Below are 19069 nucleotides of genomic sequence, written 5' to 3'. Positions count from 1 at the left end.
ATTCTATCTCTAATATTAGTGAAGTTCTTTTTTCCTTTGCCAATTTATCCTTTTAAAATCTTTTAAAAAGTTAGGTGTTTCTTGTAGAAAATAAAAATGTTTCAGAAATGTGTAACTGAGAAGGTGAAAGCACCTTATAATCCCTCTTTCCTATGGGACTGTTACATGTTATGCTGGATTTTTTTGTACCTCTGTATAAATATGCATTTGGTGGGGGGAGAGCATGTTTTACATTTATTGTCCATGCTTTTCTTCGTTTTTTTTGTTGACTTATTTTAGATATTCTTCCATATTAGTACCTATTAAAGCTATCTTTTTTTATGACAAAGTAGTGTTTTAAATATTAATAGTACAATACTGTTTAATAGTTTTCTGTTGTTTATTACTATAATTTATTTAACCTTTACCCATTAAAGAGATGTCAGGCCAATGGCTTTCTAAGTTTTTTTTCCTCTGAAATAAACATTTTAAACTAATTTGTTTTTTTATACTGCTTTCATAGTAATTTTTTCACCTCAGTTGTTGCATTGCTGTTAGCATATGTTGTCAAAATTGTTAATTAAATGCAATTGTGAAATAAATACTTATATTTAAAAGAGGAATGAACTACAGTTTTTTTCTTTGTAAAATATGTGAAGTACTGTGTCTTCAGTATGTCTTTATCTTTTAGGTACTATTTGTTAGACTTACTGACCTTTTCATAGAGTAAGGAGTTTTAGAGTTTATCTAGTTTAACTTCTAGGCCCATATGTATATCATTTGTCTCCCAACTACATATATTTAATAAAGTTCTTAATATAATGCTTTTTTGATTAAAACATTAAAGAGTTTGCATTCTTTTTGATGACTTTCGTGTTCGTTGCTTTTTCAGATCACTTGTGATGGCGACTCTCCTTTCTTCCAGGTTGTTTTTGAGCACGTTCACTCTCGCAGTGTCAGCTGGGGCTGTTTTGCTTTTACCCTTCTCAATCATCAGCAATGAAATCCTGCTTTCTTTTCCTCAGAACTACTATATTCAGTGGCTAAATGGCTCCCTGATTCATGGTTAGTATATATTGCTTAATATAATCACAATTAATATTTTAATTTTTTACTGCACCATATTTTTAGATTTTTCTTTTCTCAGTTTTCTTCATAATTTGTGACTTCCTCCAGTAAACGATTTGGGTCTTTAATAATGTCAGAAAACCAGATTTTACTTATCATTTCTATGTTTAATTAGTTGTGAAAGACTTTTCTCTTAGTCAAGAAGCAGTGTTTATACTTATGATTTTGATAAATACATTTTCATTTCAGTATTTAGCAAGAGTATTTTGGTTTATCTGACTATGTCAGAAGAACTCAACCTCCATTTAAGAACTAGAAAACTGGCCGGGCGTGGTGGCTCATGCCTGTAATCCCAGCACTTTGAGAGGTCGAGGTGAGTGGATCACCTGAGGTCAGGAGTTCGAGACCAGCCTGGCCAACATGGAGAAACCCTGTCTCTACTAAAAATATAAAAATTAGCCAGGCGTGGTGGCACGCGCTTATAATCCCAGCTACTTGGGAGGCTGAGGCAGGAGAATCAGTTGAACCTGGGAGGTGGAGATTGCAGTGAGCCGGGATTGCACCATTGCCCTCTGGCCTGGGCAAGAAGAGTGAAACTCCGTCTCAAAAGAACTAAAAAACAGCAGCTATAGTTTCTATTTTATTTATTTGCTAGTAGTTTCTTTAGTCATTTCAAAATATAGAAGGGGAAAAACACTCTATGTCAAGTACAAATAGTTATCATGGTGTATTGCTTTGTAGTCTTTGGGAAAGCCACTGTCCTCTCACCGCGGCTTCCTGTTGTCTTAGTTGGGATGATAAATAAAACCCAGCTTGTTTTTGCAATAGGAATGATGTATGTAAAGTAACTGTCTTTTAGTAGGCACTTAATAGGTGGTAGCTATTATGATAGTTATTTAGGCTGTGAGGTGTTTTCTTCTTTCTGAAGAATCTTACTGTTTTTACAAATCAATTTAGTGTATGTAAACTGAACTCTTGTCTCTCATAGAACATGCTGGCATAATTCTTTTTTGAGTTCTAATTTATTTTTATTTTTTAATGTTTTAATTTTAATTTTTGTGAGTACATAGTTGGTGTATATATTAAAGGCATGCAATGCAAAAGACTCACATCAGGGTAAACAGGGTGTCTATCACCTCAAGCATTTATTCTTTGTTAAGATTTTGTAATTATGTTTTAGAATTATAGCTCTTAGGAATTTGGATATCTTTCTTGCTCATCATGCCCATACCTGTCTCTCATTTTATTAGTGTTGATTTGTGTTACTAGTAACTATATTACTAATTATTATTTTGTTAATGTTATTAGTTGTTGGTGTTATCAGTGTTAATAGTTATTTTAATTTGTTATGTATTTCAATTTCTTCATCTCATTTTAAGGTAAAAGTTTTTTGAAAATTTTTTTTCTTAGTAAGAACCTTATGAGTTAATGGTAAAATGTCCTCCTTTGACAATATTTAAGCTAAGTTGCCATTTGACTTAAAAAATATATATCAGAGATAGCTTGTTTTCATTAAATTTGTATTATAGGTCAGTGAATTTGGAATTTCTGAGTTAACATAAGGACGTGTTAGGATCTCAAATCCAGGGAAAGAAATAGAATTTCTTGCCTGTGTGGTAGCGTTACAGTTAAGTGTGCTTTCGTTTTTATAGTAGGCACTTTGCATTTGGAAAACATCATTTTTTTTTTTTTTTTTATTGAGACAGGGTCTCACTCTGTCGCCCAGCCTAGAGTGCAGTGACACGATCATGGCTGTCTGCAGGCTCCACCTCCTGGGCTCAGGTGATCCTCCCACCTCAGCCTCCCAGGTAGCTGGAACTGCAGGTGTGTGACACCAGGCCAAGCTAATTTTTGGTGGTTTTTTTGTAGAGACAGGGTTTTGCCATGTTTCCCAGGCTGGTTTTGAACTCTTGGGTTCAAGTGATCTCCCACCTTGGCCTCCCAAAGTGCTGGGACTAGACATGTTGCCAAGATGTCACTTTTTATGTGTGACACATGATTACTTGAGTTGCTGTAGAAGGCTGTGGTGCATTAGACTAATAATGTATATTCTTTTTTCATTGCTATTATGTTCATGGCGCTGTAATCCAGTGGAAGAAAAAGCAAGTTTAAATTTAAGAGATTACTAGTTTTATATGTAAGATAAATATACTTATTTGTCTGATTTCCTGTCTCTTGTTTGAGAAAGTATAGAAGATAGTTTTTGTAGGTGATGCTACCTTAGCAATCCTGTAAGCTTCTGCTGAGACTGTGGCCCTATATATTAAGAACAACAGCAACACCAACCGCTCCCTTACTTTTTTCTGCTCATAAAGTAGTGTGTGCTCACTATACAGAATATAGAAAATACTAAAATGTAGAAACAAGGAAAACTCCACATTTTTTTCAGCGCGCGTGCGCGTGTGTGTGTGTATATATATTGTTGTTGTTGTTGTTTTTTTTTTTTTGAGATGGAGTCTCTCTCTGTCGCCCAGGCTGGGGTGCAGTGGTGTGATCTTAGCTCACTGCAAGCTCCGCCTCCCAGGTTCATGCCATTCTCCTGCCTCAGCCTCCTAAGTAGCTGGGGCTACAGGTGCCTGCCACTATGCCCAGTTAATTTTTTTGTATTTTTAGTAGAGACTGGTTTCACCGTGTTAGCCAGGATGGTCTCGATCTCCTGACCTTATGATCCACCCGCATCAGCCTCCCAAAGTGCTGGGATTACAGGCGTGAGCCACCGTGCCCGGCCGCATGTGTGTATTATATATAGCCTATGCAATTTATACCTTTAAAACCTTTAATATTATATTGTGTTTTCCATACCTTTTATGTTCTTCAAAACCACTTTTAGTGGTGTAACCTGAGCCATGTATTTAGCAATATATTAAGCTAGTGGTTTTCAAAGGCTATTTCGTCATTTTAAAGGGTGGAACCATTTATCCCTCCAGTGACTTGCTACCTGCATTTTTTTCAGATTTGCAATAGAAAACAGCTGAGTTGTTCCTCAGGTACCAAACCCACCCTGTCCTCTTTGTGAAACATTTCATTTCACCAGTAAACTGTTGTTGAGCATCTAGAGGATTTTTAAATTTTAATTATTATTTGGGTTTCTGACAATTTCTTTACATGGAAATTAGAATGAAAATTATTAGGCTAATGAGTATTAATTGCTAAACTGTTTTCTAGAATTACTTGTTTATATTCTCTTGATAGACCATGAAGGTGCCTCTTGTTTTTAGCCATAAACTTAATAACAATGAATATTAGTATCTTTAAAATCTTTTCCATTTTCATGGATAGAAGGTAGTTTCTCATTATTGTAATGTTAATTTAAAAAATTTTTAGTCAGGACATTTTAATTTTAATTTATAAAATATAGAAAAATATAATACATATATCATTTTATTTTTATTTATTTATTTTTATTATTATAATTTTTTTGAGATGAAGTGTTGCTCTGTTTCCCAGGCTGGAGTGCAGTGGCGCAATCTTGGCTCACTGCAACCTCTACCTCGCGGGTTCAAGCGATTCTCCTGCCTCAGCTTCCTGAGTAGCGGGGACTACAGGTGTGTGCCACCACGCCCAGATCATTTTTATATTTTTAGTAGAGACAGGGTTTTACCATGTTGGCCAGGCTGGCCTCAAACTCCTGACCTCAAGTGATCGACCCTCTTCGGCCTCCGAAATGCTGGGATTACAGGCATGAGCCACCGTGCCCAGCCCATGTATCATTTTATTTGATTAATGTCCTTTGCCCTTTTTTGTGGTTGTTGCTTTTTTCATATTGAATTTATGATCTCTTTGTTTGAACACATCAGCTTTTCATTTCAATTTTTATACATGTTTTTCTGATTGTTATTTTGCTTTTTAATATTAATTGCTTTTTTCCAGAATTTGAATTTTTTTATAATATTTGGTTTTTCTTTTTCTCTTGGTGTCTCTAAGTGTTTTTGTGTTTAGAAGATTGTTTCCCACCCTGAGATATGACAGCTAGTTGTCCCAATACCATTAATTGAATATTCTTTTCTGTACTGATTTTTTAATGCTTCATTTTCAGTAAGCTAAATACTATATTAGCGTTTGTTTCTGGGCTCAGGTATGCAGGTTTTGGAGTCAGATAGACCTGGGCTTGAATTTCAAATCTGTCTGAAACCCTTAGCAACCTTGAGCAAATTGTTTACGCTTTCAGAGTCTCAAGTCTTTTATCTATAAAATGACCATATCAAGGTCTAATTTATAGAATTATTATATGTAGTAAGTGGAATATATGTATAGTATAAAGTACCTAGTCTATTGCCTGGTGGCCAAGAGTAAGCAGGAAATAAATGCTGAGTTTTACTTTCTGTTTTTTCCCTCTGGTTTGTCTGTCTATTCCTATGCCAGTGCCATATTGTTTTAAAGACTGTAGTTTTGTAATACTTTGCTCCTACTAGGTTTTAAAAAGTTCATACATTTTATGAAGGTTTTCGTAAGCAAAGGCATGTATTTTGTGCAATATGGGACATTACAATGCTATGGAAATTTGTCTTTTAATTGTTTTGTCTGTGTTAGGGAAATGTATGTGTATAAACATGTTCGTGTGTGTTTAAATAAATAAATATTTGGTGGGGAGATTTGGAAAACAAAAGTCACAGCTAGCAGATTGGGTCCTTAGCAGTGGCTGTAGCCAGGCCAGCCTTGGTGAGTAGAAGTCCATGGTGCTGGGTCCATGTATGATCTCCGTCCCTACCATCATGGTGACTTTGTTCCTGAGCCCATTAGGCAATGACAGGGGTGGCTGGGGAAGGAGGCTGACTAGTATCCACAGAGCCAGTCAACCTATCCACTTAATTATTAAAATCCTCCTCTGCTGAGGTCACCCTTTGGTGAGCATTCACATGGGACACAAATACTTTCACATTTTTTTCCCATTCAAAGAGGTCTGTTCATGTACCTCATCCCAATTTTCTTATTTCCAGTTTTCCAGTTGTGTTTCTTCAGGACTCTGAGCATCTGGCCAAACCATTGGCCATGGTCCATTAATATGTAATAATCACACATTTGGCTATTTCTCTTTCCAAGCAAAGCAAACCACCAGATGTACAGCCCATAGTTCTGCCCATCGGAGAGTTTCCCTTCACCGCTGTCCTTTTAGGGATGTTCCAGAAAGGGGCAGTAGTGCTGCAGTTGTCCACTAACGTGGGGGCCTGCATATCATGCAGAACCATCTGTAAACCAGGCCCAGGTCTTCCTCCGTCACCTGATTTTAGGGAACTCTCCAGGAGACTGTAGGTGCAGGCTGGGAGAGAGAAGGCAGCATAGCGGGAGTGGGGACCGTCGGCATTGGCGGCACTTCTTTATGTAACTTGTGCCTTTAGGGCCTACTTAGGCCCAGACACGTACCACTTCCATTTGATGATGGAATGCTGCTGTGCACACCCAACTTTCTGGCTTGGTGGGTCGGAAAACATTCAGTTCATGATGGGCAACCCAGGTCCCATGGTAACTTGGTGGTCCATGTTTCAGCATTCAATCCCTACTAAAGCCCCATAGTGGGTCAAGAGCTGTTTCTCAAAGGCGGTTGTTACCCACAAGGATGGCAGGGCGTTGCCCCAACATGCTAAGGGCCTGTGCTGCAGTTCACCTTGAGAGGAACCTGCCAAAGGCTCCACACAGCATGCGTCTCTGCCTCTGCCCTTTCAGACACCCTTGGATCTGCTGGGTCATGTGGCCCAGGAGGCAGAGCAGCCTGCACAGAGCCTGGAGCTGCCGCAGAGCCTTCCCTCGTTCTGGGCTCTACTCAAAACCAGCAGCTTTTCAGGCCGCTCAGTAAACCAGCTGGAGCAACACACGCAAATGAGAAATGTGTTGTCTTCGAAGTCCAGAGAGGCCTGCTAGATGTTATGCCTCTTTTTTGATGCAGGAGGCGCCAGATTCAACAATTTATCCTTCACCTTAGAAAGGATATCTCCATATACCCTACAACACTGGACCCCTAGAAATTTCACTGAGATAGAAGGCCCCTAAATTTTTGTCAGATTTATTTCCCACTTTTTGACACACAAATGTCTTACCAATAAGTTTAGAGTGGTTGTTACTTCTCACTCACTAGTTACAATCAGCAAAATATTGTCAATGTAATGGGCCAGTGTGATATTAATATCCTATGGAAGGGAAAGGTGATCAAGATTCCTGTGAACTAAATTATAATACAGGGCTACAAAATTTATATACCCTTGACGTAGGGCAGTGAAGGCGTATTGCTGGCCTTGTCAGCTGAAAGCAAACTGCTTCTAGTGGTCTTTACTAACAGGGACAGAGAGAAAAGCATTTGCCAGATCAGTAGCTGCATACCAGATAGGTGGCATGTTAATTTGTTCAGGCAATGAAGCCACATCTGGTACAGCAGCTGTAATTGGACTCACCACCTAGTTAAGCTTAACGATAATCTTCTGTTATTCTGGAAGCTCTGTCTGTCTTCTGCACAGACCAGATAAGAATCGAATGGGGGTGTAGTGGGAATCCCCACCCCTGCATCTTTCAAGTCCTCGATGGTGGCAGTAATCTCTGAAATCTCTCTAAGAATGCAGTATTGGTTTTGGTTTACTGTTTTCCCAGGTAGATGCAGTTCTAGTAGCTTCCACTTGGTCTTTCCCACCATAATAGCCCTCACTCCACAGGTCAGGAAATCAGTGTGGGGATTCTGCTAGCCATTCCATTCCATTAATTGCCTTCCGGAAGAGAGGAGACAACCACAGGATGGGTTCAGGGACCCGCTCTGAGCTGGGCCTCTGCTAAAATTCCACTGATTCCCTGACCTCCATAAGCCCCTACTCTGACTGGAGAGCCACAGGGAAGGTCTCCTGGGATCAGTGTCAGTTCAGAGCCAGTGTCCAGAAGTTCACGAACGGTCTGGTTATTTCCTTTTCCCTAGAGCACAGTTGTATCACTAATATTCATTTGTCAATCTGTCATTTACAGTTTTGTGACATTTATGGGATTCTGTGAGTACTCAGAAAATGTTCAGATTCCTTTAATCTCCCATGGAGCATCTGTTCTAGTACTTTCCTGTTGAAAGTGTCCAATAAATATTGATTGATTGAAGGAATAAAAGTCATAATTATACCATTAGGAATATTTTGGCAAAAGTGAATTTGAGAGGAAATTTAATGGCTTATTTTATAAAATTGTCAGTATGGATGTTTTTGATTGTGCCTTTAGTGTGTAAATCACATATGGATTAAAGGCTAAAAGTGTTGATAATGCTTTTTTTGTATGTGCAAATATATTTAGTTTGGCTTAAATATAGTGTTTGGATTTTGGATACAGATTTGAGATGTTATGTGTTAACCATATTACCTTGGAATGCTACTTTACTTTTCTGGGCAAGAATTTTGTAACATAAATAAAATAATAACCTTAGTAAACTGTGTCATGTAAACAAGATGTATCTCTGTCTGCAGTGAGAAAATAGCTTGAAAAATGTGATACAGAAAAATGACATTGGAGCACTGGAGTTAGGAGACCTGATGATGATCCTCTGTCCTCTGGGTTTTGGCTGGTGGTTGTCATCACTTGTCAGCTTGATGCTGTGAGATGTGTTCTGTCATTCACACAGTGTGGGTCCATGACATGCCAGCAACTGTAGTTTGTTGTAGGATAGGGCAGAGATGACAAATTAAAATGGTAGTGTAAGTTCTTTCTGTTATTAAAATAGGAAAAAGGGTTAAAAAATGGACCGAAAAAATAAAGTATCCACTTCTATACATTTTCTATATCTTGTGTACTGTTAAAAAATTAATAGGAAAATATGAAACTCTTCGTTTCCATAAGTTGAAAAACAATGATACAGCTGCTTTGTGGGTTTTCCTTTTGGGGTGATAAAAATGTTTTGGAGTTAGGTAAAGGTGGTGGTTGCACACCATTGCAAATGAACAGTTCAGTGCAAATGCCACTGAATTGTTCACTTTAAAATCGCTAATTTTAAGTAATGTGAGTTTAATATCAAAATAAGAGCTAAATAACAATAAAAATTTAGAAGATAGGAAAATGATGGAGTTAGATTGTACCCTTAAATAAAACCAGGAAATAATTCTTCAGTTTTTGAGTGATTTTTCCCCAGTGGGGCCCAATTTTGGCTAAGCTGTCCACTCACTTATGACCAGAGATAGAGACAAAAACAAACATTTGTGACATGAATGCCCAGTTTGAGATAGTCTGTTAAAATATAACCACAATGAATCCGACAAGTCGCTGCAAGGACTGTGTGCTTTATTTTGATTTGTCATCAGGAATAGGCGATACACTGTTTGGACATCATGAAGGAACAATGCAAAATCCATCCTTTTAAAATTCATTTTTAAGTTCCACAGAAGATCCAAAAAACCAAACTTTTAGAGTATAAGCAGTCAAACTTAAGAAAATATTATGTTTACTTATGAATAGATGCTAAGTCAAAAGTAAGTCCCTAATAAATTTTAATGTACTGTTGTTCGCTAAATGTTCCTAGTCATTTGGGCTCAGTAGTTCAGTCATTTATCATAATGTGTATCAAGATAGTTACTGGATATTGAGGTATTGTTTATAACATTACAAATAGAAAAATCCTAGTGTTTGGGATAGGAAATTAATCATATCTTGCCAGATCCAAACAGTGGAGTGCTTTTCTGGCCATTATAGATGATAATGTAGGTATTTGTTGATGTACAAAGATACCAGAAAAAAGCCCATATTTACAATCCAATGCCTATTTTGTAAAAAGAAAAAAGCGTACATGTGTAGGTAGCTGCACCAAAAAATACCTGGAAGGGTAAATACAAAGAGTTTAACTGTTTTTGTAGGATTTTATGATATGCATTTTTTTTTTTGGTATTTACGTTGCATTTGGTGTTTGCATTTATACAATGGACATATTATTTGTTTTTTAAGAAAAAAGTTATATGAAGATAAAAAGTCCCACAACTCATTGGTAGTTGTTATTTATTTTTCTTCTAAGTAAATAAGCAGAGGCTATTCTAATTCTGAAGTTCTCTCTCTGTCTGTCTCTGTCTCTCTGTCTGTCTCTGTCTCTCTCTCTCTCTCTCTCTGTGTCTTTTTACCCCAAATCAACAGTGGCTGATAATTCTGAAGTCCTCACACTACTTGAAAACAGACTGTAATCTCTTTTCTAAGCCTTATGCTTTGTTGGTAGAATTTTTAAAAATTGTATAAATTACTTTTTGATAATTGGATTAGATCTTTAATTCTACTGAAATATTGGTTGAAGTTTTGTCATTTTGGAAATTATTGAGTATGGCTGAACTCTGATTAATTTTTTAATTTAAATTCATGAAGGCTTTTGTCTATGTGAGGAAAAATGATAAATTATTTCCTCTATAGTATTGTATATTGTAGTTTGAAATATTTTGTAACTCCAGCAGATGGAGCTAGAAGTTAATGCATCCTATGGTGATCTGGAAATTCAGTCTTGTTTTGTTTTATTTTAAACCACAGTTAAATAACTTTAAATTCAAATACCTTTTCTGGGGATGGGCATTGGATATCTTTCAAATAGGTTTCTGTTATAGTGTTGCTGAATTTTTTAGGGTTTTACTACTATATGGAAATATGTAATTTTACGTTTCTAAAGCAGAGAGATTCGATTAATATTTATTTTACAAATTAATATGAAATAATGTATAATGAAATACATGTGTTGGCCCTAACAGTAATTTTTAAGAATGATTTATCAAAATTATAGAATATTATTAAGGAATATGTATGTGTGTATGTTGATGTATATTTATAAAATGTTAGAAATTTACTAAGCTTTGCAAAATTGCCAAGAATGTAATTACTACTTAGCAATATATCTTAGATACATTATTATATCTATGTATTAGATGTTCTTCTCATAGTATTTTTACTTTCTTATATATTGCAAATTGTATTAGATTAGCATAAGTTGAGTCTGAAATTTTCACATTTATTTATTCTGGCTAATAAACATTATTTTGCGTTTAATTACCTAGGTTGAAAAAAGCTGGTTGATCAGTACATGAAAAAGGCATCTAATTTCTTGACAAACTAAATTAACTGGTATTTGGAACCCCTCTTGATTCAGGGTACTGAATCGTTTTCTTCAGTTGTCCAACAGACATTGCTGCTTGTTTGATCTACTGATAAAGATTTCTTCACCCTGTCTCCCATCACTACTAAAAATACAAACGTTAGCCTGGTGTGATGGTGCGTGTCTATAATCCCAGATACTCGGGAGGCTGAGGCACAAGAATCACTTGAACCGAGAAGGTGGAGGCTGCAGTGAGCCAAGATTGCACCACTGCACTCCAGCCTGGGCAGCAGAGTGAGACTCTGTCTCCAAAAAGAGAAAAGAAAAAAGGAAGAAAGAAAAAAAAATATTTTTTTTCATTTAGCTTTTGATAAACTATCTTTGTTTTAATAAAAGTAAGTGTATTGGTTAGTCAGAAGAGATACTTTTTAGTGATTTGTGAGCATTGCCTAAGGCAAAGTTTTATATTTTTAACTTTGACATCCAGAGAAGAATTTGAATTTTACTGTGTAAAAGGGACATGTATGATTAGAAAGATAAATTCTGGAAGCATGTATGTTTATGGATCAATAACAATAGAAAGAGCTTTTATGCTCCAGAATTTATCTTTTTAATCATACATGTCCCTTTTATACAGTAAAATTCAAATTCTTCTCTGGATGTCAAAAGTTAGAAATAGATTTTAAACTTTTTTTCTTCTGAATATAAAAGCATAGTGGACCCTTAGTATTCGAGGATTTATAGTCATGATTACAACAATTTGAGAGCAATATTTGAGGCTCCCCAACACGTGGTAATTTGTAATTTTGCTGAGGCTAAAATCTAAACTGTGCACTCAGAGAAACTAGTAAGTAAAGTGAGCCACGTGGCTAATGAGTGAGCCTAGCTCAGCATCCCCATCTCAGTTTAGCTTTATTATTTTCTGCCCTTTTAATTCATTTTATGGGGGAAATTATATGATACAGGGATCTGGGGAATTTTGAGTTTTACAAAGATGTTTAAATATATGCTTTGTGAATTTTAGAGGACTTTATATGCTTCTTATAGAAAACTTAGAATATCCAGACAAAAAAATCACGCACAGTTGTGCTACATTGATATTGTTAATTAGTTGGGGTATTTATTTGCAATTGATTTTCTATGCCTGGTTTTTGTCATTGTCATTTTAAAATATTTTCAGTATCACCTATGTATATAGGTTTTGCTGGTTAATTTTTTTTTTTTTTAGTGAAATTAATGAGAATAATTCTTTAAGGAAAGGGTTGAGAGCTAACTGTAGTTACAACTTGCATCATTTTGTTGTTGTTATATGGTCTAAATGCTGGTGTATGTCAGAACTTTTCAGTTTTTTTGTACTTTTTTTTTTTTTTGAGACGGAGTTTCACTCTTATTGCCTACGCTGGAGTGCAATGGCATGATCTTGGCTCACCACAACCTCTTCTTCCCAGGTTCAAGCGATTCTCCTGCCTCAGCCTCCCGAATAGCTGGGATTATAGGCGTGTGCCACCATGCCTGGCTAATTTTGTATTTTTAATAGAGATGGGGTTTTTCCATATTGGTCAGGGTGGTCTCGAGCTCTCAACCTCAGGTGATCTGCCTGCCTTGGCCTCCTAAAGTGATGGGATTACAGGTGTGAACCACCGCACTTGGCCTTGTACCATTTTTATGATGTTGAGACAGGGCAGGGAAGAGGCACTGACATTTGTTTAACATATTGGGTGTTAATTTATCTTCTGTTCTTCATAAGAGCCCTGTGAATTATAGCCTATTGTATACCTGAGGAAACTGAGTGACAGAGTTGCAGTCCCTCTTCAAGGTCACATATTTGTGATAGGTGCAAATCCAGGCTGTTAGACGTAAAGTGCTACGCACTTAGCTATCTGCCATTGAGAACTGGTGAGGTTTTAAAAATCACAAATTGTGTGAATACCTTGATTTTGTTAGAGCACATTATAGTACACTAAATAGATATAATATATTCAATATTTTACTGAAATTAGATTTTTAAAAACCTTTCTGTAGTTGAAAGATGTCCTGGTGTTTTAAGAAGCCTTGATTGTACATGTACACACCCACATGTAAACAACTGAGAAAACAAATGCAGACATGTTTTGTTCCATTTTACAAAACTGATTGCAGGCTCAGTTAAGCATTTTGTTTTATGTTGATAGAATTAATGGAATATCATATTCATTATTTCCCTTAGTAAAATCTTACTAAACTAATATATTCTTTTTGGCAGATAATATTAAGAAAACTCAAAACATTGTTCCTTTTTCACCCAGAATGTTAAGTATGAGACATTATTCAGTCATATGTAGAAAGAAAAAGAGATCTGGGATTTAATCCCAGGGCTACCATTTGTAAGTTGTGGAATTTGTGAGGAATTTATTGAGTCTCTTTTAAGAAAAAGTTCAGTTTATGGGTGCGTTGGCTAAGGGGATCTTAGGTTCTCTTCTGCTCTGTATCTTATTCTTGGTGCACTAAAATAAGAGCAAGCTTTTATTTATTTTGAACAGATTTTAATTTTAGATTCTTACAATTGTATCTGTTCTGCTTAAGTATTGAAATAAATATGTATTTTAGTTCGTTAGAGGAAAGAGGTTATTTCAGTCTAAAACAATTCTTTGTCTGGAAAAGATAAAAAAAACTAGGACTTTTTTTCTTCAAGAGATGGTGTTTTTTCTGAATGTGAATTCAAAGTAGCAGGTATTGAACAGTGTAAAGGAACTTAACCAAAGTGAGGCTTTGCAATTATTTCATTATTATTTTAAAATTTTCTAATACAACATCATTTGAGTAGACTTTATTTTCTGAGTGTATCAAAGAACATAATAGAAAGAATGTGGGAAAAGGAGAAAAAGAATAAGCTTGATGATATCTGTGAAGCATCCTGGAGGCCCATTGTAGAAATGTATACTGGAATAGTTAGGTTTTAGGAATTTGGGGTAAGAGAATGAAGAGAACGTATATTTCACAATAGGAAGCAGTATTCCATCTAGTAAGAGAAAACTAAGACATAGGAGTTGAGGCTTACTCTTTTAGTAATAAACAGACTTTGTTTTGTTGTTGAGTTGTATGTTGAGAGAATTAAACAAGGGGCAAGGATATCAATAAGTATTTGGGGAGGCCAACTTGAAGTAGAGTAGGTAACTACAGTTTTAAAACATTTTTTCTATGATCAACAAATCCATTAGGATAGATAGGTAGTGAAGAACAAGCACTCTTTGCTGATGTTTTATGCCCAGAGCTTTTTCTGTATTATTGAGGACTAAGGCTCAGACGTGGAGTACGAAAAATTAGGCCAGGTGTGGTGAGTCTGTAATCCCAACATTTTGGGAGGTCGAGGTGGGAGGATTGCTTGAAGCCAGATCAAGACCAGCCTGAGCAACAAAACGAGACCCTGTATCTACGAACAACAAAAAGCCAATATTCAAGTGTTGGTAGAGAAACACTTTAAAAGCTAAATAGTCTGGCTAAGGTGGAGTAAGGTGGACTGGATATATACCCTCCCACCTGAAATGACTAGGTTTCTGAGAAACTGTAGGCAAAGGAGGACAATAATCCCCAGAGATGGGGGCAAACAAGGTGCTGCCTTGAGAGAATTTCCACACTGCAGTACAGAGAGGGGGAACCCAGGTGGAGCTGAGCAGTGTTCTGGGTTGAGAACCCAGGAGTTTTGAGAGACCAAGAAGGGGCTAGAGTGTACCAGGCAGAGTACTGGAAAGGAGATTGCTGCACAGAGAATCATTTTGTTTTACACTGATGGGTAGAATTAATGGGATATCATTTTCTCAGTTCGAACGTTTCCCGTAGTAAAACCTTACTAAACTGGTGTTCTGTTTTTGGCAAATGAAGGCCCTCTGTGTAGAGTCTTACAGGCTGAAATCAAGATGTTCACAGGGTTGCCTTCCTCATTGGAGGCCCCGGGGAAGAATTTGCTTTCAGACTGTTGGCTGAATTTGGTTCTTTGTAGTTTTAGGACTGAGGCCCTCATTTCCTTCCTACCTCTCAGCCAGGTGCTAGCCTTTGTTTCTAGAGGCTGCTTGCCTGTTTTCTCTTCCATGTGATACCCTCTAACAAAGGTGGGTCAAGTTTTTCTCTGACTTCCCTTCTGCTGCATCTTTCTGACTGCAGCTGGAGAAAGTCCTCTGCGCTCTTGTGTTTTCTCTCCCTCTCTCCCTCTTTCTGTCTCTCTCTCTCTCTCCCTCTCTCCCTCTTTCTGTCTCTCCCTCTCTCCCTCTTTCTGTCTCTCCCTCTCTCCCTCTTTCTCTCTCTCTCTCTCCCTCTCTCCCTCTCTCTCTCTTTCTCTCTCTCTCTGTGTGTGTGTTTAAAAATCACATGAAAGGCTCATGTAATTAGATTATGGCCACCTGGATAATCCAAAATGGTCTTGCTGTCTTCCTATTTGAAGGTCCATAACCTTCATTACACCTGCCAAGTCCTTTTTGCCATATGTATTGAGGTGAGTAGTATCGTGTTCCCCCAAAATTCAGGTTCACTCAGAACATCAGGATGTGAACTTATTTGGAAATAACAGTCTTTGTAGACATAATTAGTGAAGATGAAGTCATCTTAGATTAGCGAAGACCCAAATCCAAAGACTGGTATCCCCCTAAAAACATAAAGCAGAGACACAGACATACAGGGAAGAAAGCTGTGTGAAGACAGAGGCCAAGCATGGAATAAGGGCATCAGCAAGCCCAGGAATGCCAAAGATTGCAGGCAGCCACCTGCAGATAGTAGGAAGGATTCTTCCCTGGAGACTTTGGAAGGAGCGTGGTCCTGCTGACACCTTGATTTCAGACTTCTAGTCCCTGGAACTGTAAGAGAGTAGATTTCTGTTGCTTGAAGCCATTTGGTTTGTGGTGCTTTGTTTCCTCAGTTCCAGAAAACCAGTACACCATGCAACATACTCACAGAAGGCTGGGGATTCAGGCATGGGGACCTTGTCCACTATGCCTACCTTGAGTCTGCAACTGAGATGTCAGAATTCGTAGACAAATACATGAAAACAATTCTTTTTTTTTGAGACGGAGTCTGATTCTGTCGCCCAGGCTGGAGTGCAGTGGTGCAATCTTGGCTCACTGCAACCTCCGCCTCCCGGGTTTAGGTGATTCTCCTGCCTCAGCCTCCCGAGTAGCTGGACTACAGGCGTGTGCCACCATGCCCAGCTAATTTTTGTATTTTTAGTAGAGACGGGGTTTCACCATGTTGGCCAGGATGGTTTCGATCTCTTGACCTCGTGATCCGCCTGCCTCGGCCTCCCAAAGTGCTGGGATTACAGGCGTGAGCCACCGCGCCTGGCCAGGAAAACAATTCTTATAACTATTCCATATGTTCCAGAAACTTAGAGGAAATGTTGAACATACTGAGATGTAAAAGATGTAAAAAAACAAACTTCTAGAGATGAAAACTATAGCATGTGATGTGAAAGTATATAAAACAGTAGATTAATAGCAGATTAGACATTGCAGAAGAGATTAATGAATTTGAGGACATAGCAATAGAAAACTATTCAAAAGTGGGGCTGGGCGCTGTGGCTCATGCCTGTAATCCTGGCACTTTGGGAGGCTGAGGTGGGTGGATCACCTGAGGTCAGGAGTTCAAGACCAGCCTGGCCAACTTGGTGAAACTTCGTCTCTACTAAAAATACAAAAATTAACCAGGCATGGTGGTGCATGCCTGTAGACTCAGCTACTTGGGAGGCTGAGGGAGGAGAATCGCTTGAACCCGGGAGAGGTGGAGGTTGTAGTGAGCCAAGATTGCGCCACTGTACTCCAGCCTGGGCGACAGAGCAACACTCCATGTAAAAAAACAAAAAACAAAAAAATCAAAAAACTATGTGAAAGTGAAACACAGAGGGAAAAATGGCTGAAAAGTGACAATAGTGCTGTAGTTTGGATGTTTATTCCCCCATACCTCATGTTGAAATTTGACTCCCAGGGCCAGGCATGGTGGCTCACACCTGTAATCCCAGCACTTTGGGAAGCCTGGGTGGGTGGATCACTTGAGGTCAGGAGTTTGAGACCAGCCTGGCCAACATGGTGAAACACCGTTTTTACTAAAAATACAAAAATTAGCCAGGTGTGGTGGTGCATGCCTGTAATCCCAGCTACTCGGGAGGCTGAGGCAGGAGAATCACTTCAACCTGGGAGGCGGAGGCTGCAGTGAACTGAAATTGTGCCACTGCACTCCAGCCTGGTGGACAGAGCGAGACACTATCTCAAAAAAAGAGAGAGAAATTTGATTCCTAGTGTTGGAGGTGGATCTAGTGGGAGGAGTTTGGGCCAGTGGGGCAGATCCCCCAAGAATAGATGAATTCCCTCCCGGGAGGTGGGTGAGTGAGTTCTTTATTCTCATAAGAGCTGGTTGTTAAAAAGAGCCTGGCACAACCCCCTCTCCATTGCTTCCTGTCTTGTCCTGTGATCTCTGCATATGCCAGCTCCCCTTCGCCTTTCGCCACGAATGGAAGCAGCTTGAGGCCCTCCTCACAGCAGCTGTTGGCACCAAGCTTCTTGTACAGCCTGTAGAACTGTGAGCCAAATAAATCTCTCTCTTTTTTTTTTTTAATAAATTACCCAGCCTCAGGTATTCCTTGATGGCAATGCAAAGTGGGCTAACACACAGGGTATCAGTGATGTAGTTGGTGTTTCTAAAGGAGGGGAGTTGAGAAAAATATTTGAAAACTTAATGGCAGAAACATTTCAAAATTGATGAGAACTATAAACCCACTGATTTTAGAAGCTTAACCAGTTCTATGTACAAGAAACATGAAGAAAACTGTACCAACGCACGTAATCTGATGGCTCAAAATCAGTGATAAAGAGAAAATCTTAAATGCATCTACAAAAAGAGACACGTTAAGTTCAGAGGAGCAATAATAAGAATCACAGCATGTTTCTGGTGGGAAACAATGCAAGCCAGATGACGTTGTGACAGTGTAGCAACAGTGTAGTCAGCCCTCTGGATCTGTGGATTCTAGATCTGTAGATTCAACCAACCACGGATCACAAATATTGGAAAAAAAGATGGTTGTGTTTATAGTGAGCATGTACAGAGTTTTTTCTTCTTATTCCCTAAACAATATAGTATAATTATTTACATAGATTTACACTGCATTAGGTATTGTAAGTACTCTATGGATGATTTAAAGTATATAGGAGGATATGCATAGGTTATATGCAAATACCATGCCATTTTACATAAGGGACTTGAGCATCTGTGGATTTTAGTATCTATGGGAGGTCTTGGAACCAATCCCCTACAGACACTGAGGGAGGATTGTACTAAAAGAAAAATCCCAGCCAGTCTAGTTTTATCCCCAGTGAAAATATTTTTCAAAACAAAGACAAAATAGTGATAGTGTCAGATACACAAAAGATAGAAATTCATCATCAGCAGAGCTGTACATTAAAAAATGTTACAGGTTGTCCTTCATGTGGTAGGAGGTGGGTAGGAGATAGATATCTAGGAACCGTGAGCTGAACAAACCCGAGGGAATATATCTTAACTCATTTCCTAACTCTACAAAATGAAATGAAGAGCACTAGAAGCGGCAGTTTATAGGTAGATAGAGAAGCTTTTTAAAAATCCTGTGTTTAGAAAAGATAATTGGCTGTTTAAAAAGTAGTAACAATGTATTATGAATTTTATTATAGATGTACAAGTAAGTTATGTGACAACGATAACACACAGGAGGAAAGCCACGGAAGCACACTGTTGTGAAGTTCTCATGCTCTACGTGAAGTGTTATCTTTTTTTTTCTAAGTGACAGCAAGTTTATTAAGAAAGTAAAGGAATAAAAGGAATGGCTATTTCATTGGCAGAGCAGCCAATAAAATCATCTGAAGGCAGATTGTGATGAGTTAAAGGCGTATATGATAAACCTGAAGACAAACCAGAAATAGCCCAACAGAGATATAGTGAATAAGTAAACAAAGGAAATAAACTAGAATCATAAAAAATACTTAATCTGTGGGAACGTAGAAGAAGGGAAGCTAACACATGGGGCAA

General features: G+C 37.9%; 1 protein-coding gene across 26 annotated transcripts in view; it reads left to right on the top strand.

Moving 5' to 3' along the window:
• Nucleotides 1-19069, top strand: part of LMBR1 (limb development membrane protein 1) — a 209937-nt gene that overhangs the window by 64586 nt on the left and 126282 nt on the right. For 12 of the 26 annotated variants that reach the window (XM_024358143.3, XM_009444409.5, XM_054655412.2 and 9 more), the window contains exon 4: nucleotides 872-1044. The exons of 4 other annotated variants lie outside the window; for them this stretch is intronic. In XM_024358143.3, coding sequence (XP_024213911.2) covers nucleotides 872-1044 — 173 coding nt within the window. The remainder of the gene's footprint in view (nucleotides 1-871; nucleotides 1045-19069) is intronic. 10 more of the 26 variants (XM_009444432.5, XM_001148120.8, XM_063815864.1 and 7 more) reach the window with 1 other exon arrangement.

The sequence above is a fragment of the Pan troglodytes genome, chromosome 6, assembly GCF_028858775.2.
Source record: "Pan troglodytes isolate AG18354 chromosome 6, NHGRI_mPanTro3-v2.0_pri, whole genome shotgun sequence".
Taxonomy (NCBI): Eukaryota; Metazoa; Chordata; class Mammalia; order Primates; family Hominidae; genus Pan; species Pan troglodytes.
Note: the sequence above shows the minus strand (reverse complement) of the source record. Positions and strands in the feature narration are given on the sequence as shown.